This window comes from Osmerus eperlanus, chromosome 21, assembly GCF_963692335.1.
Source record: "Osmerus eperlanus chromosome 21, fOsmEpe2.1, whole genome shotgun sequence".
In the NCBI taxonomy this organism is placed as follows: Eukaryota; Metazoa; Chordata; class Actinopteri; order Osmeriformes; family Osmeridae; genus Osmerus; species Osmerus eperlanus.
Genome location: NC_085038.1, coordinates 259,304 through 284,255, shown reverse-complemented (window position 1 = coordinate 284,255; position 24,952 = coordinate 259,304). Strand labels below are relative to the sequence as shown.

At 44.7% G+C, this 24,952-nt stretch overlaps 2 protein-coding genes across 3 annotated transcripts; one reads left to right on the top strand and one right to left on the bottom strand.

Moving 5' to 3' along the window:
* Nucleotides 1–1,331: 1,331 nt before the first annotated feature.
* Nucleotides 1,332–5,450, top strand: LOC134007449 (coiled-coil domain-containing protein 122-like). The gene is made up of 5 exons (XM_062446910.1): nucleotides 1,332–1,710; nucleotides 2,008–2,406; nucleotides 3,500–3,616; nucleotides 3,738–3,928; nucleotides 4,593–5,450. Exons 1-5 carry the CDS (start codon nucleotides 1,576–1,578, stop codon nucleotides 4,597–4,599), a joined length of 849 nt encoding a protein of 282 aa, XP_062302894.1. The 5' UTR covers nucleotides 1,332–1,575; the 3' UTR covers nucleotides 4,600–5,450.
* A 4,673-nt stretch (nucleotides 5,451–10,123) lies between these two features.
* LOC134007265 (TSC22 domain family protein 1-like) lies at nucleotides 10,124–24,441 on the bottom strand. 2 transcript variants are annotated; one of them, XM_062446558.1, is made up of 3 exons: nucleotides 24,265–24,441; nucleotides 14,962–15,013; nucleotides 10,124–12,104 (listed from the first exon to the last, which is right to left on the bottom strand). In XM_062446558.1, exons 1-3 carry the CDS (start codon nucleotides 24,348–24,350, stop codon nucleotides 11,871–11,873), a joined length of 372 nt encoding a protein of 123 aa, XP_062302542.1. In that variant the 5' UTR covers nucleotides 24,351–24,441; the 3' UTR covers nucleotides 10,124–11,870. The 2 variants fall into 2 exon arrangements, with proteins under 2 accessions (XP_062302542.1, XP_062302541.1); XM_062446557.1 differs by lacking the exon at nucleotides 24,265–24,441 and adding an exon at nucleotides 15,882–16,179.
* Nucleotides 24,442–24,952: the final 511 nt, after the last annotated feature.

Below are 24,952 nucleotides of genomic sequence, written 5' to 3'. Positions count from 1 at the left end.
TCAAATTCCCCTTTTTTGCTCTGTTAAATTGCTGCACCAGTCCACACTTGACCGGTGGGGATCTCATTCTATTATGACTGTAACTGTTAGCTGCTCCTGGCATTCTCTAATCCCTGCTCTCCTCTCTCTGTCCCCCACACACATCCCTTGTGGTGTGGGGGGTTTGAGTTGTCAGCACCTGCCTGGTCGTCGGTCAGCCAACGCTGGACCTGGTCGCGAGTCTCCCGGTCCTGTCCTACATCTATAAAGTTGAATAATGGATTTTGGTGTTTTAAAAACCCATCGACACTGTATGACTATGTTTAGCCTGTGTTCTGCTCCTCTCTCCCACCAACCGTCTCTGGAGGAGGGGATCCCTCTCTGAATTGCTCCTCCCAAGGTTTCTTCCATTTTTTTCTCCTGTTGAGAGTTTTTTGGGAGTTTTTCCTTGTCTTCCTTGAGGGTTTAGGTTGGTTGAGGGGCAGTTCTATGGGCATATGTGAAGCCCTCTGTGACATGCTTGCGTGTAAAAAGGGCTATACAAATAAATTTGATTTGATTTGATTTGAAAACGTTGTGTTGGTAGGGACAAGGTGTTGCTAGGGAGAAGGTATAATTAATAGGCTATAGATACATCTGTAACATATAACAGTGCATATAGCCTTGGTTTAGGCTTGGAAAAGATTCTGGGATTTTTACATTTCAAAACACGCTTCTCTTTTAGTAGGGAAATTTAGATTCACAACGTTTTATAGTAAGCCAAAGCAGCTATCAAAGTCAGATCATGAATAAAACACGGAAAATATGATAATTACAGCATTGGCCAACTCTTCCACTCCTTAAGATTTACGTCACGATGTCGTTGAAGTTTTAATGTTTGTCTGACTTAACACGCTTTCTGTTAATACGAACACAGCTGACCGACCCTGAGAATTCACGCTCACACCTCGTGTTTGGCTCTTCTGGTCAGAGCTTGTCTTTGCAGCGCAGTGTCATTTGCTTTGGAGCTGGCAGGTGCCCTGTAGAATCACGAAAACGGTCTCATCGAAGGCAATGGAGTTGACGCAACTCTTCCTCTCAATGGCTCTGAGCTGGACTAAATAGCTGGCTTTGGCACCATTCTAACGCACGCCTAATACCAGTACAGCTTGATAGTTAGTGGATAGGCTACTGGATACATTTCGTTTTGTAGTCTACAGTAGTCTGACGTAATCTACTTCACGAGCGCCTCAAGTACAGAAACTGCACGAGAGGTGTGAATAAAACTACGGTTTGGCGCGAAGACGGCAAACAGACGGCAAACAGAAGACCTCACAGAAGGTGAGGCTGAAGATAATTGTCTTGGTAATTTGGTACAAGTGTCATACTAATGTTCCTTCTTTTTAAGAATTTCAAAGGCTTTTGTGTGTTAACAAATGAATTAGCTATATATATTGTGTGTGTTGACCTATAGAATCCCATATCTTACATTTCTAGCCCTTTGGGTCGAGACAGCAGTTGAACTAGCTAGCCTACTGGTACTGTAAAGCTAGCCTTACTGTAGCCTAATATAATTAAAAGTGTGTCAGTGTTGTTTTCTCAAGTGTACTTAATGAAATGACCGATGAAATGGCAGAGATGGAAAGCGAGTGTGAGTGTTCCCTGAGCGAGGCGCTAGAAGATGTCTGTCAGCAAGGCTACACTCAGTCAGTGGCTCTCCAGGAGAAACAGCAAACTCTCAGCTGTCTGCAGGTGAACACTGACTAGCAGTGACTGGCAGGGTCACCTGCCACCCTGTCTTTTTTATTTTGAAGCATATTAACTTAGAGAGTAACTTCCCGCACCCCTGGCAATATTTAACAATGGAAAAAGATGTGTAGAGCTTCAGTGGTGGAGCCTGCAGACCCAGGTTCAGCTGCCCACCTTCAGATACAAGCATCTGCCAACACATTATTTGACAACAAGAAAATGTCCATTAAATACCAAGGCAGTTGAGTTGGTGGTGGGAGTGTTGAGCTGCATGTTAGTGACATCAGTGTGTGTATCCAGGCCATGCTGGCAGATGTAACCCAGGAAGGGGAGGAGGCTGGGATGGAGCTGAGATCTGTCAGCAGGCAAGTGCTCCTGGTGGAGGGAGAGATAGAGCTGCTGCAGAGACACATGGACACCCTCACCTCCAGCTCCCTGTCTGTCCACAACCTGAACACCCAGCTGGGCTTGCAGATACAGGAGCATGAGGGGCGCTTTCACCTGGACCTGGCGGGATACAACACCTATAGAAACAGTATGGAGGGCCACAAGGCGGCCGTGCTGCGGGCGGAGAGGATGACAAAGGCTCACAGGGAGCTGGAGGAGACCAGGGCGAAGGTTCAGGCGCTGATGCAACAACAAGAGGAGCTGAGCAGTGACCTGAGGAACCCAGAGGGCATGGCTGTGAGGCAGGAGCAGGTCAGAGGGCATGGCTGTAAGGCAGGAGCAGGTCAGAGGGCATGGCTGTGAGGCAGGAGCAGGTCAGAGGTCAGAGGGCATGGATGTGAGGCAGGAGCAGGTCAGAGGTCATAGAGGATTTCAAGATTGTACAAGGATGGATGACTGTCTGTAGTCCTGGAGGATGCCAGTGTCATAGACACTAGTTGGACCATCCTCCTTTAAAATAGAATTGTGTACTTATAATCAGTGTTGGGAAGGATACTTTCAAAAGGAATTTCGTTACAGAATACATGCCCAAAAATGTATTTTGTAACGTATTCCGTTACGTTACTCAATCTGAGTAACGTATTCTGAATACTTGGATTACTTCCACATCAAATTGCATTTTATAAGTGCAGGAATGCGGCCATCAAATCCTGCTTATTAAACTGCGTTTCCCAATAACAATGGATCTTAGTTCTTACGAGGGTTCTCTACTAGCAAAATAACGAACCATCGTTATTTCTTATGTGCGTTTCATGAACTACTACTACTAGTGGATGAGAGGCATGCTTTGGCCAACCATGGTACGTGATGAGAGGCATGCTTTGGCCAACCATGGTACGTGATGAGAGGCATGCTTTGGCCATCCATGGTACGTGATGAGAGGCATGCTTTGGCCATCCATGGTACGTGATGAGAGGCATGCTTTGGCCATCCATGGTACGTGAGTCCCCCGTGCATGTGGTGGCCATGCATTGTCTTAGCCAATAGCATTGCAGAAGGACAGAACAAGAGGCAATGACATGGGAGCGATAGATGTAGTTGTGTTCGTACGGCGTAGAAACCACCAGATAGAAGTTCTGCGAAATGCATGGAGTTGTCTTAATTTATTTAGAGACTGAATAAACTTGTGAAACAGATAAGTATCGTAATGTAATCCATTGATTTCAACAATGTAACTATATTCTAAATACCAACTATTTAAATTGTAACTGTAACGGAATATAGTTACTCATAATTTGTATTCTGAATACGTAACGCTGGTACATGTATTCCGTTACTCCCCAACACTGCTTATAATTTTATATTATTCAGGGATAATGCTTTTAAAACTGTGTTCTTGTTTCAGAGAGAGATTGATGAAGTGAAGGATCAGATCTCAGGCCTCAGAAAGACCATGAGTCAGCAGAGAGAGTTGCTCCTCAGGGAGTTTGAGAGTCACTCACGCATAAAGAAACACATAGAGGTAGGCTTGTGACAGGAGAGGCAAGAAGTGAATATTTGGTGTCTTTTTTGTCTAGTTTCAATTGTGTGAGTGTGTATGTGCGTGTGTTGTTGTGCGTGCGTTTGTGTGTGCGTGTCCTCAGATCCAGACCAGGCGCTACGAGGCCATAGTGAAGCGTCTGCACTGCCAGCTGAAGAAGGCCCAGGCAAGCCACGGCCAGGTGGCTGTTGACATGCAGCATCTGCAGGGACAGGTGGACGCACTCAGGACACAGCTGGAGACATCGGAGGTGGATCCCCTCCTGACTGATCCTCCAGAGAGCGTCCTGAAGAGGTGATGCAGAAGGGGGGTTGTCACACCTCTGTGGGCCCACTCGTACCTTAGAGGGGACGTCACACCTCTGAGGGCCCACTCGTACCTTAGAGGGGACGTCACACCTCTGAGGGCCCACTCGTACCTTAGAGGGGACGTCACACCTCTGAGGGCCCACTCGTACCTTAGAGGGGACGTCACACCTCTGAGGGCCCACTCGTACCTTAGAGGGGGGAAGTCACACCTCTGAGGGCCCACTCGTACCTTAGAGGGGACGTCACACCTCTGTGGGCCCACTCGTACCTTAGAGGGGACGTCACACCTCTGAGGGCCCACTCGTACCTTAGAGGGTGGACGTCACACCTCTGAGGGCCCACTCGTACCTTAGAGGGGGGACGTCACACCTCTGAGGGCCCACTCGTACCTTAGAGGGGACGTCACACCTCTGAGGGCCCACTCGTACCTTAGAGGGGACGTCACACCACTGAGGGCCCACTCGTACCTTAGAGGGGACGTGGTTTGTTACTGGGTCCGTCCGCAGGTGCTCTTGTTTTGTTGAAACACGTTTAGGCAGCTGCTAACAGTGAACAGCAGGGGGCAGTCTTGTCAGTCATATGTCATTACAGAAACGTCCACTCAGCATTTTACACTTTAACACACCTTTTTTCTTATTTTTTTCTTGTAGATTCTAACACCAAGGACCATGGGCATTGTTTTCTAGTTTTGTTGCGCCCCAAACAGAGCGTGTAACAGTTAGAGATGATAGCTCAGTCCTGCCCCACAGTGTTTTACCTTAGTGAGAGATGATGGCCTCAGGAAGAATCCACTTCAGTAGTGTTGAAGCCTGTTCTGCTCTGCTGGTGCTCATGATGACATGAACTAATCTCATAACAAAAGACAGTGACAGGCCCTCTGCTCTTGTTAATGATGTCATATAGGCTGTGCTACCTGAGGGAGCCCTGGGAGGTTTGCTCAGTCAGTTGTCAGTGTAATGTCAATTTCTGTGTTGACGTGTGGGATTCCTTCTCCTCCAGATCACTTCTGACAAATCTGCTTTGGATGAGTTTGTGTTCTGTTGAGTTTTGTTGATCTAAGCAGTGTGGGTTCAGAGTTTAAACAAGACGTAAATATTCTACAAGCTTATACATTAAGCCTAATTTACAGTTGTTGAAACAGTTAAATAAATGTACAGGATTTATTCTTTACAATGAGCTTTTTTCCCTAATATTTGATGTTCTGTTTGTGCTGTTGATGTGATTTTTTGTTTATACATTACTGTAACATCGAATTTATGTTACTTTACCAGTTTTGAGAATATATCCTGAAAACTATTCTTTGCATTCACATGCAAAGTCAAATAAACTGGAATTTTAGACTGGAATACATTGAGACGTTTATAGTGGTGTTCTATAGGGTAATGTTCGACACAGGGGTTGAGGCTGAATTGGAGGCTGAATTAAAGGCCAGGGGAGGTTTCATTCGAGGCTGTATTAGAGGCTGTGTCGTTCTTTTGGTTCACGCTGTTCCAGCTTCCGCTCCACTGGCTCAGTTGAGTGTATTTGAGGGGACAGCTCTTGCTGGCTAACAAGGCCATGTGTGTGTATGTGTGTGTGTGTGTGTGTGTGTGAGAGTGTGTGAGTGAGTGAGTGTGTGTGTGTGTGAGAGTGTGAGAGTGAGTGTGTGTGTGTGTGTGTGTGTGAGAGAGAGAGAGAGAGGACAGCTCCTGCTGGCTAACAAGGCGTAACTGTGTTCCAGCCAAACAGCCAGTGAATCTACTAGTGCATCTGCCTCTGCTGTCCCCTCATTAACATGTTGTGCTCTGGTCCCTTCCCACTCCCCACCTGCAGATACCTCCACACACATATGTGCATGTGCACACATACACACATATATACAGTAGGGGTGGGGGAAAAAATTGATTCACATATGAATTGCAATTCAGTCTTCAAGCGATTCACATCGATTTACTTTTTTTTTTTTAAGTGTTTTTATTCTTGTACGTTTAATTTAAAAAAAATTACAAACTAGTTATTCTATTTGTCTCAGGGCTGCCTTGCTTATAATAACAGAAGACTGTCATATGTTGAATGGTTGCAGTTAGATTTAATTCAATTGCATTTGTTTACATTTCAAGGTTTTGCTGCAGTGGGATTATTTTCTTCAACACTTAACTGCCCATCACAGTCAAATAGAAACAAGTAACACTAAACTGGAATCAAATGTAAGCATATATTGAATCAAAATGTGATAAAAAATTGTTTGATAAATACCCTGTAGGAAATGTTCTTGTTTCAAACATGGACAAAGCTTTGTGCTTTGTTAGCTGTTGCTGAATTAACATTGATTGAGATGACTGTATTGTAAAGTCATAAAAGATTATAGTGCTCAGTTGCTGTTGACATGTTTATGTAATTAAACTTAATTGATCAAAAAATAATAATAATAATAATACGAGAAAACCTACAAAAAAAATAAGAATCGATTTTTAATCGAATCGTGACCCCAAGAATCGATTCTAATCTAATGGTGAGGTACCAAAAGATTCCCACCCCTAATATACAGTATGTTCACACATACAAGTACGCAACACAACATACGCAAACACACAGTACCAGTGTAGCTTCACTCAGATGCTCATCCCCATGATCACATGAGAACATGTTTTGTTAAAGATAGTGAAAGCGCTTTTGCTCACTTTGCTCACAAAATGCAGTGGTGGTCTTTGTGTGTGGATCAGTCCTGTGTGTGTATTATACTGTGTGTTATTCTCAGACAGATGGTCAGTGTGTCTGAATTAAATATGTATTACAGCTGTTCTCCTTTCTGGCTCTAGCCTGGTACTGTACGTCCTGTACTCTTCTGAAAAGGCGTCTGTGTGTGCTTGGGTGTGTGTATGTGTGTGCTTGGGTGTGTGAGAACCGGGGTTTGAAACAGAAAAGGGAAATCCACATGTCTTTGGCCTGCGCTACAAGGTCAACACAACATGCTGCTGGAGGGGGGGGGGGGGGGGGGGGGGGCAGTATAACTGACCAGGTTCCTGACAGCTTACACTAAAGGTAGCTCATTAGTTTTCACAATGGTGTTGGTCACAATATTGAATATCAGCTATTTGTCTTTTTTAACCTCATAAAACAGAGCTCTGTATCTGTATTTGTGTGTAATCAGAGTGAGTGTGTGAGAGAGAGAGGGTGTGTTTGTGTGTGTGAGAGAGGGTGTGTGTGTGTGAGAGAGAGAGAGAGAGAGAGAGAGAGAGAGAGAGAGAGAGAGAGAGGGTGTGTGTGAGAGAGTCGAGAGGGTGGAGGTGAGCCTGCCTCAACCTGTTTCTGCTCCCTGTCCTAACTGGAGATGGAGAGAGAGAGAGGGGGAGCGCAGCAGAGGTGAATTATGAATGAGCCTTGAGCAGAGAAAGCACAGTTCCAACCTGGCCTCCCCCCTCACCCCCTCCTTTTAGGAGATACTCTGTACAGAATACACACATGCTGAAATATTGGCTTCAACTCAAGCATCTGGCTGTAGAGTACACACACTCTAATCGCTTAAGTATTTTCCAGCAATCTGTGGTGTGTCAGGAATGTTTAACTCTCTTTCAGGGTTGTCGTGTCACTCTTAAATCCCTCGTCACAAGTCTCTCTGCACACCTTCATCTGGGGGAGGCCTTGGTTGTCACTTGAGTGCTGATCAGACTCTTGCAGAGTCGTTCTGAGAGTAGCTGATAGTGGCTGATGGATAGTTAATTCACAGCAGCAATAGAAAACCATGTACCATCCTTTACACTCTCACCACGACACACACAGACAGCTGCTCCCAGACACACGCTTCAGTTTCAAACATGCTTCAGCGTCAGTGGTTAGTGTGGGGGAGCTGTTGCGTGAGTTGGGGAGTACAAGCGGTTGCATCCTCTCCGCTCTGAGGACTGGATGTACTGGGGGATGGAGCCAAACTAAGAGCGCGTTTCACTGGATTCTGACTCTGGATGTACATTAAGTCACTGACCTTCCCTCCTTCCTTCCTTCCCTCCTTCCTTCCCTCCTTCCTTCCCTCTCTCCTCCTCACACTCACTTACACACCCTCTCCTCTGCCAGGGTGTTCACCCCTGCGGCTGTTTCTGCTCCTTTCTGTCTTGGTTAAGCGATGATTTAATCACAGGTCAAACAGCCATTTTATTATATAATTCATCCAACTGTTGTGTGTGATCGATGGAAGAAAACAACACAAATCAATGGTGTGTGTGACATCTGTTTATATGCTGCTGTTTCACCTCAGCAACGTTTTAGACAAGCTACAAATGGTTTTATCTTGTGCTCTGCTTCAGTGTCTGTAAATGACTAAATGTGTCTATATCTATAACCAAGTCTTTATAACTAAGTATGTCTCTATAATGAAATCTGGATGTATATCAATGTATTTATAACTAAGTCTGCATCTCTAATGAAGTCTATATCTATAACTAAGTCTTCATAACTAAGTCTGCATCTCTAATGAAGTCTATATCTATAACTAAGTCTTTATAACTAAGTCTGCATCTCTAATGAAGTCTATATCTATAACTCAGTGTATGTATTTAACTCTGTGTATCTATATATGTCGGTGGCGATACTGATAGACACCAGGGGTAAAGAGGCATCAACATATACGGTATAAATGTACAGGCTGTGCTGGAACACTTTGTTCCTCACAAAGCTGAGCCCCCTCCGCCAGGGAGACAAGAGAGGGGGGGGGCGTTCACCAGGGTGGGGGGTGGGCAGTGTTCGTGTTCACCAGGGTGGGGGACAAGCCCAGCTCACTGGTTGACCTACATCTCATCTAGAGCCGGTGTGTGTCTGTGTGTGTGTGTGTGTACTATATGTGTGTATGTACTATGTGTGTGTGTGTGTGTATGTGCATAGTCTATCGGTCTACCGCATTATATATATATATATTAATCTCTAATTAGTCTGTTTTCCTCTCTCTCTCGCTCCCCGCTTCTCTCTATGTATCCATCTCTCTCTGCCTTTCTGTGTGGAGAGGAGAGAGTTGGAGAGGAGAGTTGGAGAGACTTGGAGAGGAGAGTTGGAGAGGAGAGAGTTGGAGAGGAGAGAGTTGGAGAGGAGAGTTGGAGAGACTTGGAGAGGAGAGAGTTGGAGAGGAGAGAGTTGGAGAGACTTGGAGAGGAGAGAGTTGGAGAGAGTTGGACAGGAGAGACTTGGAGAGGAGAGAGTTGGAGAGGAGAGTTGGAGAGAGTTGGAGAGGAGAGAGTTGGAGAGGAGAGTTGGAGAGACTTGGAGAGTTGGAGAGGAGAGACTTGGAGAGGAGAGAGTTGGAGAGGAGAGAGTTGGAGAGTTGGAGAGGAGAGTTGGAGATGAGAGTTGGAGAGACTTGGAGAGGAGAGTTGGAGAGACTTGGAGAGGAGAGTTGGAGAGCAGAGTTGGAGAGACTTGGAGAGGAGAGAGTTGGAGAGGAGAGAGTTGGAGAGGAGAGAGTTGGAGGAGTGTTTGCTCTGGTGTATCTTCCTGTCAGAAAGAAACAAAACAGGAAACATAGGGGAGATAGAGGCTGAGTGTGTGAGTGTGTTCACATCGACCGTGTCTGAGGAGGTGCAGCCCTGGTTGAAAAGAATCTGCCAGAACCCAAACACACTCTGATTCACTTGGACTAGATGGACCAGACACACTCTGATACACTTGGACTAGATGGACCAGACACACTCTGATACACTTGGACTAGATGGACCAGACACACTCTGATTCACTTGGACTAGATGGACCAGACACACTCTGATTCACTTGGACTAGATGGACCAGACACACTCTGATTCACTTGGACTAGATGGACCAGACACACTCTGATACACTTGGACTAGATGGACCAGACACACTCTGATACACTTGGACTAGATGGACCAGACACACTCTGATACACTTGGACTAGATGGACCAGACACACTCTGATACACTTGGACTAGATGGACCAGACACACTCTGATACACTTGGACTATATGTACCAAACACACAAGAAACGTTACAGGTCATGTCAAGGGGCTCAATACATGGACACACACGCACATCCTCTATAATACACGCTGCGGTCGACAATGTCGAATTTACATAAACAAACAAGTTCTAATGATGCGAAAACAATTAAAGCATTTTAGGTTAAACTAGCAGCACAGATTTGGTTTGTTACGTGGTGACAGGTCTATTTACAGGTTTCATTTAATAAGGATGACCAGACAGGTGTTTATTTTGAATCCCATTTTATTCAAATTGAGGTGCAACTGTTTAGTGCAATAACGTCACATTTGTGGTGGGTTGAGGAACATGCACTTGAGTCTTGACACAATTCAAGGCATTTTCATTGATCAACATAGTTTTATGATCAACTCGAAACAAGAATCCCGAGAATTCACTTGTAAAAACAACAGCAACGACAATAACACTCTTTATTCCCAAACAGTAAAAGCGTCCCTGTTGGGGTGGAGTCATGACCAGGACAGAAGCAGGCTTCAGCTCTCGCCCTGCTCCTGCCCTGAGTCATGGCATCAGGTAGTTTAAACCTGGAGAAACCATAGATATAGAAATATACCACACTATATATATATAGATCTATATATATATATATATATATATATATATATATATATATATATATATATATATATATATATATATATATATATATATATATATATAAATAAAATAGGAAAACCAAAGTTAATACATTTATACATTGGTATATCTATGGTTGAGACCAGGCACTTGGCTGAGTGGATTTAGTTGAAATTGAATCTGTACAAACCTAGCAAAAGTATATGTCCTACATCGCCATTTATAATCATTGGTATACACAACCACTTACATGAATTACACCAACAACAAAACCCCAACCTCCTTGTTCCCCCTCAAAAAAGATTCCCTTGCATCAATACTTAGTAGTGAGGGTGGAGAGAGGGAGCAAAGAGAACACAGAGTTCCTAGCATGCTAGAGCTCCTAATGCTTGTTCCCGTCTCTCCGCTAGCTAGCTAGCTTGCTAGCTTGTTAGCTAGTCTGCTGTGGTGTGACCTGGCACACACACTGCTAGCTAGCTCGTTAGCTAGTCTGCTGTGGTGTGACCTGGCACACACACCGCTAGCTAGCTCGTTAGCTAGTCTGCTGTGGTGTGACCTGGCACACACACTGCTAGCTAGCTTAGTCTGCTGTGGTGTGACCTAGCACACACACCGCTAGCTAGCTCGTTAACTAGTCTGCTGTGGTGTGACCTGGCACACACACCGCTAGCTAGCTTGTTAGCTAGTCTGCTGTGGTGTGACCTGGCACACACACAGGACAGTAAGGTTCAGGCGCTCTGCCTGCTCAACGTCTCTGAGATGAGCAGCAGGAGGGTTAGAGCCTAACCCTAACCAGCAGATGAGCAGCAGGAGGGGCTCCTAGTCACAGGCTAGGGATCTGCCCCCCATCCCAGATGGGCCACTCCTGTGTACTTATTACCTCAAATGGTCCCTAGAGTTACAGGTATTTCTCTCATCTGACAAAAGTGCTTGTTCTTGATTTTCTCACAGCTAAAAAAGGAAACAAATAATCAACATTAAAAAGTAGAAAGTAAAAGTGTCTATGAGGAGGGGGGGGAGACGGCACAGTCACTGGGGGGGGTAGTCTGTCAGGGGGAATGCAGAGGCACGGTGTGTCCCGGCTGTTGCAGCGAGCCCTTCGGCTGTCCGGGACATTTCCATTCACCTGCACCAAACCCTCTTCACTGAGACAACGATTTTCTGAAGAAGGCTAACCCTCAGAGCACCACAGTTAAACACAAGTGCAAAAGAAAATAAAGTATTGTTTTTCATTTGTCCTTCCCCAACTGTGGTTTATTCAGATCATGATGCTCGGCGTGGGTCAGTTCACAGTATATCTCCTCTTCCCTCTTCCACCTGTCCCCCCCAGCCAGGTGAACCCTGCCCCTCCAGGGAGGGGGGCAGCGGAGGCAGGGTGCTATGCAGAGGTGCTGGAGGTCTGGGAGGGAGCGAGGGCCTGTGTGCTGTCTGTGGGGGAGTCGGGGTCCACCTGGGCCTGGAACTGGGCCATCTGCTCAGGACTGGCCAGCGTCTTCAGCAGGCTGTTCTCCTGCTCCAGCTGGGTGTTCCTCTCCACCAGATCCTTGATCTGCTCCTTCAGCACCTCCACCTCCTCACGCACCGCATACATCAGGTGGCTCTTCACCAAGTCCTGTGGACGGAGGAGGAGGGACAGACAACACAACATCAGCTCCCCAGAGCAGCTCCAGGGCAAAAAAAAGCTTGCGTACGCTGGTTTTCATGCACACTTTGTGATGTATAAAGATTTACTTGACGTGAGAATGTGCGGGCCGTCACGGAAACTTTTGAGCAGACGTGAGAATGTGCGGACCGTCCGCAAAGTCTTGTCTGGCTCTGTAACGTGGCAAATTCTAACTGAAAAGTGCCGAAACTCACCAAACATTACAAAATAAAGTTTCCAATACTACGTTTATGACGTTGACTATTCAAAAAACATAAAAATAAAAGTTTGATCATTAATGTGGATGATCACATCAAAATGCCAAAACGGGAAATGCTATATAGCCTTCTGTTTAATCCGCCACCGCTTAATAACATGTTAAACTTGAGGGTGTCAAACGAAGACAAAATGACAAAATCACTCAGGAAATGCATGTCACGCTAACCCTAGCTGCCATGCTGTTACGATGCGCCACCACTCGTTACTTCATTTAAAGTTTTACATCGGACCATTTCTTCTTAATTTCTGCCATGGTCCGGTTCTCTGAACCCACATCATTTATGGCCCTATAATAATAATAATGATTTTATTTGTAATGCACTTTACATTTAGCTAAATCTCAAAGTGCTACAGGTTAAAAACAAGAAAGGGCGCAAATAGTGACAGTTTTCCACTCCGCCGACTTTCTTTTGTCGCTAATACCTGACAGGCCGACAAACAGGACACATTTTCTCGCCTCCACCTCTGTTGTCAGAACCTCGATCTCACAGTCACCGTATTTCTTCAAAAAAACGCTGCGGCATTTATTAAATAACGTTCATTTTTGGTGCGGCGTTTATTTGAGGGTGGCGTTTATTCGAAGAAATACGGTAATTCAGACAAAGAAATGACCTCAGGAGCGCATTTATAGTCCATCTGCATATTCATTTATGGGAGGAGGCAAGGCGGGGTCAGTGGCTCGTTCACGTGCGGTCAATCTCACGTTGATTGTGATTTATAAAGTAAAGGTGCGCAGGACCTGGCGTACGACCGGTTTTATACATGTGAATATTTCTGTGCGTAGGTACTTTGAGTTTTGGCCGTACGCCATCTTCTGGTATGAAAGCTGCGCAATCCTTTATACATGAGGCCCCAGGACACTACCCCTCCACAGACCAGGACACTACAGACCAGGACACCAGGACACTACCCCTCTACAGACCAGGACACTAGAGATCAGGACACCAGGACACTACCCCTCTACAGACCAGGACACTACAGACCAGGACACCAGGACACTACCCCTCTACAGACCAGGACACTAGAGATCAGGACACCAGGACACTACAGACCAGGACACCAGGACACTACAGACCAGGACACTTCCCTCTACAGACCAGGACACTACAGACCAGGACACTGCCCCTCTACAGACCAGGACACTACAGACCAGGACACCAGGACACTACAGACCAGGACACTTCCCCTCTACAGACCAGGACACTACAGACCAGGACACTGCCCCTCTACAGACCAGGACACCAGGACACTACAGACCAGGACACTACCCCTCTACAGACCAGGACACCAGGACACTACAGACCAGGACACTGCCCCTCTACAGACCAGGACACCAGGACACTACAGACCAGGACACCAGGACACTACAGACCAGGACACCGCCCCTCTACAGACCAGGACACTACAGACCAGGACACTGCCCCTCTACAGACCAGGACACCAGGACACTACAGACCAGGACACTACCCCTCTACAGACCAGGACACCAGGACACTACAGACCAGGACACATCCCCTCTACAGACAGTGCAACAAAGACACATGACACAGCAGAGCATGATTAATCATGTCGGAGAACAGACTAAAACAAGCTCAACACACTTGGTAAATAACCAGACTGAATTCTGACCTAAACATGGAAACCAGACTGATTATAATTTCCATTATCTTTTAAATAATCATATGTGGATATCAAAAGCTCTTTAGTGTCGTCATCCCCGTGGTGAAGGCACTGCCAGTCTGCTAATGCAATTTGTGTGTAATCTGTGCATCCTCCGTGGCCTGAGAACCACTCCGCGAGTGCGAAAAGCACAGGAACAAAATGTTCTGCATCGCGAGGGCGGAGCCAACCAACAGGCAGGTTATATATAACGGAGCTGTTTGCCTAGCAACACGCGGGAGACACCATTGCGTGTTAAGCATCGTTGGCCCGCGCTTGATGCAAACAGGCCGTTAGAGCCGGACAAAGTCATCAGTGACATAAAAGTGCCAAGTAGACTATCGACTGCGTCTTTAATTAGACCTGCTGCGCAGCTCGCATCTCGTTTTGATCCGAGTTGCACGTGTCTGCAGCACAACAGAATACTGCCATTTATAACCCCTGAGCAATAACATTAACAGCAGCAATGACAAACTCGTGTGTAGGTTACATCTACACAAATCCCGTTTAACACGGATTATAACTTCTCCATTCATTCAGTCTGCGGCTCAATAATCATACATGTGAGAGTCTGCAGACTCTTCGATCTCAATTCAATCAAATGTCACCTGTACTGTATTTGTTCAAAGAAGTTTAACGATCTAACACGCAAATACTAACTAAATTGTTGAAAATAAATACATTCCTTTTAGTGTCCAGATACGTATCTAATGTATCCTTTGTTACAGGCTGGTATCCCACTTGACTGCAGTTAGGCTAGATTAACCTTACTGCTCAGGCCAAAAGGGAAGCTCAAAACAGCGCATTCATTTACAATCAAGTACCACTTAATGAATGCGTTATTGATCTTATATAATAACTTATAATAACCAGAACGATATCAACTTACCATTGCTTGTTCAATTTTGTTGTCTATGGCCACCACACTCGCGCCCGATGAGCTGAAAGACAGAAAAATGTAGGATTCACCGACATGTAGACTACGCTACAGCTCTGGAAAACATTGAGAAACCACTGCACCTTTTTCTTTCATTTAAAAAAAAGTTGAGAAGGACAATTTTGAGTGAGGAACAGAACGGTACATTTTAAGAGGCCACTGAAAAATTTACCATTCTGTTCCTCACTCAAAATGGTCCTTCTCAACTTTTTTTTTTATGAAAGAAAAAGGTGCAGTGGTTTCTCAATGTTTTACAGAGCTGCATAAATAATATTCAAACATCTCTCGATGCCCACAAACTGTAGCCTATTTTAAACTGTATCTCGTGATTTTTTGACAGATTTGGGGAACGGTAGAACAGAAAAGGAGCATCATAAACACATTCCTGTCATGTTTAATTTTCAGCATTTTCTCAAAGCCACACGGTCATAAATACAATAAAGAGTTCAGTGACAAATCTTGCATTTTCTGGATGTATGTGTTTGACACAGAACCCTAAAGATAAACAACACGTCTTTTATAACATCGTCTTGTACAGATTATATAAGGTGCACATAACCGCCCCGAGCCACAGCCCCAGGATAGCACCTAAACGAAACTTAGGTGCACATATGCACGACACAGATAATATAATTACAAATCCCAAATTACAAATATAATTACAAATCCAATCAATTGCAGTGCATTGATTAGAGCCATTTAGGCCATTTAATAGAACATCTAATCATTGCACTGCAATGTAAGGCAACCCAATCCACAATCATTCCCCATTCATTCGCTACACATCCATCATCTTGCCGTTTCTCCCTTATATGAATCCATGAATTCGCCATGCATGACTTTACAATAACATTACTAAGGGAATAATGTACCTATTGTCAACTTTCACAGGAGTATTCTCTTTTCCAAGCACAGAAGACAGAAACGATATAGAAAAATTCCTCAGTTGACAAACGCCAAGGTCCATCGCCACTGTGTAACACTGGGAATTCATGCTACTCCACCCATGAACACCAAAATAAGAACGTACAAAAATCCAACGATATAAAAATATAAAAATATCAAATTCTAAGTAGGCAGAAGATCTGATCTCCGGGCGAAGCTGGCTCGCTGCCGGGTCAGTCTGCTTCACGTGCAGCACAATGGCAAACCGAGCGAGACAGCTTCTGTCTCGAGGCTGCAGCTGACGTCCCGAGTGGCATAATTCATGCATGAACACAACGCAGCTCGACACGGGATTGGCGGAGAACTGTTCAATTTTAATAATCTATGCAGACACGCCCCCACTGCCAGCAGCGGTAGTGTTGTTTTCTGTCAACTCAATCAGCAGCCAGCACGAGCGGCAAACCAATTATGGAATAAAGCTTTCAAACGCCACAAAACACGTCAGATATTTAACGAAAGCAAAGTTAGTTTGTTTAACAATAATGTAAATACATGGAATACTCTATTGTTTTAGGACACGAGAAGCTAAAAGTATGCAGCTGAAATTATTATTATGGCTTCTTGACGAACTTTTATTGTATGATGGGAGTGTACGGGTGGGGGGGCGGGTTGTTGGTCTCTTGGGTGTGACTTGGCTTCCACCTGACTTGGCTTCCACCTGACTTGGCTTCCACCTGACTTGGCTTCCACCTGACTTGGCTTCCACCTGACTTGGCTTCCACCTGACTTGGCTTCCACCTGACTTGGCTTCCACCTGTCGTCTACAAAGATATGTGTAAGTTGTAATCGACACAAAGGATGTGTTGGCTACTGAAAAACCCGGACATTTTGACACATGCCGATAACATAACACACACAAACGTCTAAACCAACACAGACTGCATAAACTTTTCAACGCATACTGTACCCCCATGTATACTGCTCATTTGTGGAGGAACTACAAAAAGTGTAGTATGCACAGACTGAATGTTGCCTATAATGATGGCTTGCGGATGCTGCTAAGGGTACCGCGATGGAGCAGTGCAAGCCAAATGTTTGTTAATGTGGATGTGCCCACCTGCCCTGCAGTGCTGCGCAGACTCATGTACAGCTGCATTTGCAGCTGCATTTGCAGACTTACAACCTCTATGAACAGTATCATCCTGGTACTTACCAATCCGGCACTAAGTTCAGTACGATACTTTCCTAATATGTGGACTCACTGGCGTCTGAGCCTCCTCAGAAAATGATGTACATCGTGATTTTTATTATATGTTTGTCTGTATGTTGTTTTGTAATCTATGGACCTAGTAAGTGTCCGAAATAAAGTTTATGATGATGAAACCCTCTAAAACTTATGTGACTTTACTGAAGTAAAAAAACAATATTTCAATACATGTACTAAATCCAAATATTTTAATGACACATATATAGGAATAGTCTAACCAGTATAAATAAAATGAATGAGCTGATACCACAGTTATTTCCAGGTTCAAGTGCTGGACAGCCTTCTTTGTCTCGTGAGCATCCCAGTGTGGTTAGGGTTAGCCAGTGTGGTTAGGGTTAGCCAGTTTGAGCCTCTGCTCTATTGAGGCTCAAGCTATATGAAACATTGTGTTCTTAGAACCAACAGGATATCACCATGCTGCTAATTGGACTAAACACATTTTCTATAAAAAAGGCCAACTGTCAAAGCAAAGGAATGTTAAATAAAAGCCTAATAATATATATTTTTTAAACGCAATTGTTTTGAAGACTTTTTCTTTTGTACAAAAGCTCTAATTTGTCACACATGGCCTGCTGCCCAAAGGACACCATCATCATCACCTGGACACCTTAATCTTCATCATCACCTGGACCTCCTTAGGGAGGCAGTGTTTTCTTTCACTAGCATGTTATGTTGTCTGTCACTAGCATGATGCTGCCCAGGCAGCAGCTAGCTGCTAGTTACGCTAGCGTGTAGCTAGCTGCTAGTTACGCTAGCGTGTAGCTAGCTGCTAGTTACGCTAGCGTGTAGCTAGCTGCTAGTTACGCTAGCGTGTCACGCTAACGCAGGCTGGCGAACACTCGTTTAGCCTCCAGGAGAGCAGGAGGGTACATGATGTTCTCATGCTGTAGTCATGGCCCGAGTCGATGATGTCACTGCTTCCAAGGGCCACGTGACTCTCAATCATTATGTAAACCGTCAGGGGAGATTAAGGGTTTCGTCCAATAGGATAAGCCGCTTCCGACCACACACCCAGCGTGCGCCCACCAGCCCTGGCTCCGCCCCTCCCAGATTCCTGGTTATCACAGTTGCTTTGGCATTATGGGATGTACGAGAGGTATGGTTATCTAGAGTTCACTTGTTTTCAGCCCTCAGTTTGGGGTGAAGGTTCGTTAACCCCTTTGTGGCGACCCAGCATGGAGGCGTGCTGGACCAGCCCGTAGACCGTGAATATCCTGTCACTTTGTATCAGCACACACACGCACACTCAGAGAGCATGTTAGCTCACGTGTCACCATCGTACAAACATAATCACAACACTTTCACCATCGTACAAACATAATCACAACACTTTCACCATCGTACAAACATAATCACAACAATGTCATGGGAGGGGGGGTTGGTCATGGGGGGCGGCATGTTAGGGAACATAATGTCCAACTGACGAGACAAAGGAACGAGATGTCCTGAGCAGATTACTGGTCGCTCGCCCTTTCCACCTCCACCAATCACAAGCTGGGAGAGTTGTGCATGTGACCTCCGATCAGTTTCCCCTCCGCTGGTCCTCGCTGCCACCCTCAGGAGGCAAACACCCCAGCAGGGCGTCTACGTGACTTCTCTCAGCCAACTGACGCCATTCCTTCTTAGCCAATGGGAAGAAGCCGTTGAGAGGGGATGGCATGATTCGATGCCTTACTGCATCCTTGGTTGAGCTTTGCTGTGTGTGCACGCATGTGTTCTACATGGCCTGTACATTGTGACCCAGATATTATCTAACCAGACTGTATGGACACTGAGATAATCCTAGAGACCAAACGAGGACAATGTGTATGATGAGGAGCGTCAGAAGGAACTAGAGAGGGTACAATTTCTGGGGAAATTGTAGGGTGTGCTTGCTTGCGTCGGTTGCACAGGGGTCCGTTTTTGAATGACATTTTTACAACTGATATTTCTGTATATTTTATATAAAAATGCATACTTATTATTTATAAAGATTACATAGATTTAAAAGCATTTTTTTTTGCTGCTCATTTACAACTGAAAATACGAGTGAAGTGTAGAATGAAATAGATGTCTTCTCATTTCCCCTGCAAGAGGCAGCCTCAACGTTGAATCAAAACGAATACATTTGGCAGACCGGTGTAAAAATTGACCTAATCTCTATGACTTAAACGTCATTTTAAGTTTTTCCCTCCTCATGATATTTTCAGGCATTTAGCCTACTCATTGCATTCATTCATTAATAAAGAACCCCCTTTGAAGATTATTCTACGGCGTTACCCGGCAGTAGAAGATGGAATCGCGATTCAAACAGTACCATCTTCTAACTGAAAATATGCCCCCCAAAACGTAAATAAGCTTGACATTCATTTAGTGGAAAATCGCTCATTCATAAAAAGCTCACTGGTAGCGATCATTGTCAGTAACAACGCAAAATGCGATATAGCCCTGTGTGGAGAAGCTGCCCCGTTAAATTGTACTACTACGGTACAGTACTAGACTACTGCTGTGTTCGTCTTGGTAGCGATTGCGTTGGTTGAATTGGATTTAACGTTCCGTTGTACGGTTTAAGCTGAAATTAATTCTTTTCATGAACAGATTGACAACGTTTAGGCTGTGGCAATGAAGTTCAGGTTAGTAGTTAGATAGACTTTTGATTTAAGTAAGGGGAGTGCCGAACATGTTCTGTCGCCGTTTGACTTCCTAAACAGCTGTGTAAGTTAGATGTTTTTGTCGTGTGTCTCGCGTAAGCTACAGCGTTGCAGTGAGCTACACTGGTTTGAAACCACAGGTAATGGTAATTTCACCAACAAATCGTTTACTAATGTCAGAATAAATCCTACAACGAAAATGTATATGTGAGGAATGTTTATTTTAACGATTGAAAACAGATAACGCTACATCATAGACCACTGTAGTATGTGTTGCCCGGGCAACACAGGCTAATGTCATGATGCTAATACTTCAGTGAAATAGTAGACTACTGTTTCCGAAAGTAGATGTACTTCCTTAATAATATCAGCTTATACTGTACATTACACATCACAATTGTGTGTCATATCACAAAGTAAAATGAGTAAATAGTTATCACCCTGGCCTCTTTGCTTGTGGCGTTTCTGCAGCTGCCTTGCAGTAAAGCTATAGTTAGCCTAGCTATCCCCCAAGTTAACAGATGCGAAACGAATGTTCTGCCAAAGGTAGTCACGCGTGTTTTCGTGACGTTAGTGACGTAGTGACGTTAGTAACGTCAGTGACTGTGGCTAGCAAATTAGCCACCGTTAGCTTCACTTTTCGCCACAAAAACTTAACTTCAGCCTAAACCATGCAACGGAACGTAAATTCCAATAGAAGCAACTCAATCGCTACCAAGACGAAACTTTTGACACCTACGTTGTCTATGTAGGCCAAATATTGACTGAGTTTTAGGGGGGCAAAAAGAAATAAAAATAATAATAATAATAATATATATGTGAGAGAACAAAGGTTGTGCTCTCGCCGAAGGCTTGAGCACACCCAATAAACAAGTTTAACAATGTCATGTTTTAAAGATTCCTCAATAAAGTAAGGTAAAAATGATTAAATAGTTTGTTGAGACATGAGATGTGTGTCTGATGTACATTTATGCATTTTAGCAGATGCTTTTATCCAAAGATGTAGCTCAGCTATGTCTCCAGGGAGGAGCTGGGCTGAACCGTCCTGGTAGACACACACACGGACACAAGATGGCCGCCTCACCCTCTAGCTCCGCCCCCCGTGGCCCCTCCCCAGTCAGGTTAGATAACAGGCATGACGTCGCTCAGGGGAGAACTACATGAAGCTCTGACCGGAACTACGCCAGCGTAGGAAACATCGATACAGATACAGTCTGTATAGGTGTGCTGCACAAGCAAGCAGCGGGGCACATGGAGGAGGAAAGGATGCCTCCTCGATGGACAGAGAAAAACAGAGAGAGAGAAACAGAGAGGGAGAGAAACAGAGAAAACAGAGAGAAACAGAGAGGGAGAGAAACAGAGAAAACAGAGAGAGAAACAGAGAGAGAAACAGAGAGTGAAACAGAGAGGGAGAGAAACAGAGAGAGAAACGGAGAGAGAAACAGAGAGAGAGAGAGGAGGGAGACAGAGAGGGAGAGAAATAAAGAGAGAGAAACAGAGAGAGAGAGAGAAGGAGGGAGACAGAGAGAGGGAGAGAAACAGAGAGAGAAACAGAGAGAGGGAGAGAGAAGGAGGGAGACAGAAACACACAGAGAAAGAAAAACTGAGCGAGAGGCAGAGAGAAAGAAAGAGAGAGGGGGGAGAGAAAAGAGGGAGAGAGACTTTTTAAAGAAGGCATTTTAATTTCAGTATGGATGTTTAAATTACATATTCAAACATCAAACTGATCCTTGAAATGCATGTGTGTGTGTGTGGGGGGGTGCCAAACACTGCCATGGGTGTGTGTGTGTGGGGGGGTGCCAAACACTGCCATGGGTGTGTGTGTGTGGGGGGGTGCCAAACACTGCCATGGGTGCCATGCGAGTCTCAGACTCAAGTCTGAGACTCGGACTCGGGTCGCACTTAAGTCGCACCAATAGTGACTTCAGACTTGACCCAAAAGACTTCAGACTTGGACTCGAGCTCCGAGACTCGTCAACAACGAACAACAACAAACAAAGTTTTCATGCAACATCAAAATGCATTTAAATCTAAATGTATTCATGTATTTTTTATTGGCGCATATACGTTGGGGAAACGTATGACGAGCTGCATGTTCCATGTCCTTTGCCATAATGTGCAACGTAATGCATGCGCTATGCCTATATGTGCGCGCACTCACATCTCAAAAAATGCTTTGAAGATGTCGACACCAAGTCCTCCCGGAGTTTTGCCTTTTGTCATTAGTTTTGCTTTCAATAACTTCGTAAACAGTGGCAGGAAGCTTACAGCTACATGCAAGGTGTGTGGCACCAAGATAAATGATGCCGGATCAACAACGTAGAACTTCATCAGGCATCTCAAAACGCACCCAGATAGGGTTAGGGTCAGTCACTTGCTAATGTGAAAGAGACTTTAAATTTAGCATATATCGTCACAGGTAACAAGCTAACCATCGCAAAGTGTTGTGCTAATGCTGGGAACAGGCAAATTGGATCTTTATAGTTGTATCTTAGCTGCAGTGCCCACATTTTATTTCAGAAATGGTTGGTGTATTAACTTTCAATACAGATGTTTCCCTCAAACTCTGAACACTGAAAAATGTGCATGATGAGGTTGGGCTGTGTTAGTAACACAGACAAACATGTATTCTTTGGTGCAGATACCAAAATGTTGAAAAATACAGTTATGAAATTGAAACAGAGTTCTTAATTTGTGTTTCTTCAGTTGCATTACAGTAGACCCCATAAAGTTATCCTACAACTGACAGGACATGCTTTGAATTCATAATTCGTAATATTGCCAAAATACGAAAATTCCTCTCAAAGGATGATGCGGAAAAACTAATACATGCATTTGTTACGTCCCGATTGGACTATTGCAATGTGTTGTTCTCTGGCCTCCCAATTACCTACCTAAAACATTTACAGCGGGTGCAAAATGCTGCTGCTAGACTATTGACTAGAACAAGAAAGTTTGATCACATAACATCTACTCTTGTCTCTTTACACTGGCTCCCTATCCAAGCCAGAGCTGACTTCAAAGTTCTACTACTAACCTACAAATCTCTGCATGGATTGGCACCACTGTACCTCTCCGGTCTCCTTGCACCCTATTGCCCCGCAAGGACACTTAGATCTCAAGATGCCGGCTATCTGGTGGTTCCCAAAATTAATAAAAAAACAGCTGGAGGTAGGGCGTTCTCATATAGAGCACCTCTTCTCTGGAACAAATTACCTGTCTCAATTAAGGAGGCTGATACTGTTTCGACATTCAAAATTAGGTTAAAAAACGTTATTGTTTAGTCAATTCTACGATTGTTAAAGGTAAGTATGTGTGTATTTACTTCTATGTAAATCTGGGGTGCGTGTTTGCCTATGTGTGTATCACATGTAACTTTTAAATTGTAATTATAGCTTATATGTTCACATTGCCCCATCTGGATGTTACATCTAGATGTTACAAATAAAGTAAATCTGTTACTGTATATTGTTACTGTTATAGTTTCCGTTGCTGTATATTGTTACTGTTATTGTTTCTGTTACTAGTTGGAGGCAACGGGGGACGGGGCGGGTTGTTTTCATCATTATTCTATAAGTATAACTTATTTTAGAGTTCTTTCCCCTGGAGCAGATTTCATGTTCCAACCGAGGGGGGCTGTCGCTGTCTTGGTGTGTGGGGCTGCATCAAATACCCCTTTTTTGCTCTGTTAAATTGCTGCACCAGTCCACACTTGACCGGTGGGGATCTCATTCTATTATGACTGTAACTGTTATCTGCTCCTGGCATTCTCTAATCCCTGCTCTCCTCTCTCTGTCCCCCCCCACACACATCCCTTGTGGTGTGGGGGATTTGAGTTGTCAGCACCTGCCTGGTCGTCGGTCAGCCAACACTGGACCTGGTCGCGAGTCTCCCGGTCCTGTCCTACATCTATAAAGTTGAACAATGGATTTTGGTGTTTCAAAACCCATTGACACTGTATGACTATGTTTAGCCTGTGTTCTGCTCCTCTCCCTCACCAACCGTCTCTGGAGGAGGGGATCCCTCTCTGAATTGCTCCTCCCAAGGTTTCTTCCATTTTTTCTCCTGTTGGGAGTTTTTCTGGGAGTTTTTCCTTGTCTTCCTTGAGGGTTTAGGTTGGTTGAGGGGCAGTTCTATGGGCATATGTGAAGCCCTCTGTGACATGCTTGCGTGTAAAAAGGGCTATACAAATAAATTTGATTTGATAAGATTTAACAGTGTTAGGGACAGATCAGATGGCCAGAGACTTGACTTGAACTCGAGCTCAAAGACTTCCAAAACATGACTTGTTAACATCTCTGTCTCACACACACACCTACACTTACTTACACACACAGACACACCCACCCACACTTACACACACACATCTACACTTACTTACACACACAGACACACACACCCACACTTACTTACACACACACCTACACTTACTTACACACACAGACACACCCACCCACACACACACTAACACACCCTAGTGGGGCCGGAGGGGAGGCAGTTCTTCGTTCTCGCTGCACGCAAAGCCTTATGTAACCTCCACATACAGGAGAATACAGCATGAAGACCTTCTGAGATACAACACTGCTGACTCTCACACACACACACACACACACACACACACACACACACACACACACACACACACACACACACACACACACACACACACACACACACACACACACACACACACACACACACACACACACACACACACACAGTTGGTGGACCAGTACAGCAAGGTTTTGAATGACAAGATCAAAAACAGATCAGCAGATCACATGACAGTATGAGCCTAAAATCAACAACCCTTTCAGAAACTCACCCGCCTGCTATCGATCTGTCAATGTCCCATACTTCTGTGTGTGTGTGAGTGTGTGTGTGTGTTACTGTCAGTGGGAGCCAGGATACACACTCCTGCTCCCAGCCAATCACAGTGAGAGAGCCAGCAGGTGGCATCCAACAATGAGGAGAAGAGTCCAGTTTCAAAACATCCAACGAACAACAAAGCACCTTTCTAACTCTTCAACTCACCAGCCTCTCATGGCTTAAGGGTTAGGGCTAGGGCAGACAACCTTGAAGTAGACTGACCTGTACTGAATGCTTTTGGTATTGGTTTAGGGTTAGAGAGATGAGAGGGTTAGGGTGTGCAACTAAGGGT

Excerpts from the sequence above, each read along its gene's own strand:
- LOC134007449 (XM_062446910.1), top strand. The coding sequence starts at position 1,576 with ATGACCGATGAAATGGCAGAGATGGAAAGCGAGTGTGAGTGTTCCCTG. Across the intron at positions 2,407-3,499 it reads TGGCTGTGAGGCAGGAGCAG|AGAGAGATTGATGAAGTGAA; the intron begins GTCAGAGGGCAT and ends TTCTTGTTTCAG. Across the intron at positions 3,617-3,737 it reads GCATAAAGAAACACATAGAG|ATCCAGACCAGGCGCTACGA; the intron begins GTAGGCTTGTGA and ends GCGTGTCCTCAG.
- LOC134007265 (XM_062446557.1), bottom strand. The coding sequence starts at position 16,003 with ATGAATTCCCAGTGTTACACAGTGGCGATGGACCTTGGCGTTTGTCAA. Across the intron at positions 15,014-15,881 it reads CCTGTGAAAGTTGACAATAG|CTCATCGGGCGCGAGTGTGG; the intron begins GTACATTATTCC and ends TCTGTCTTTCAG. Across the intron at positions 12,105-14,961 it reads ACAAAATTGAACAAGCAATG|GACTTGGTGAAGAGCCACCT; the intron begins GTAAGTTGATAT and ends CTCCGTCCACAG.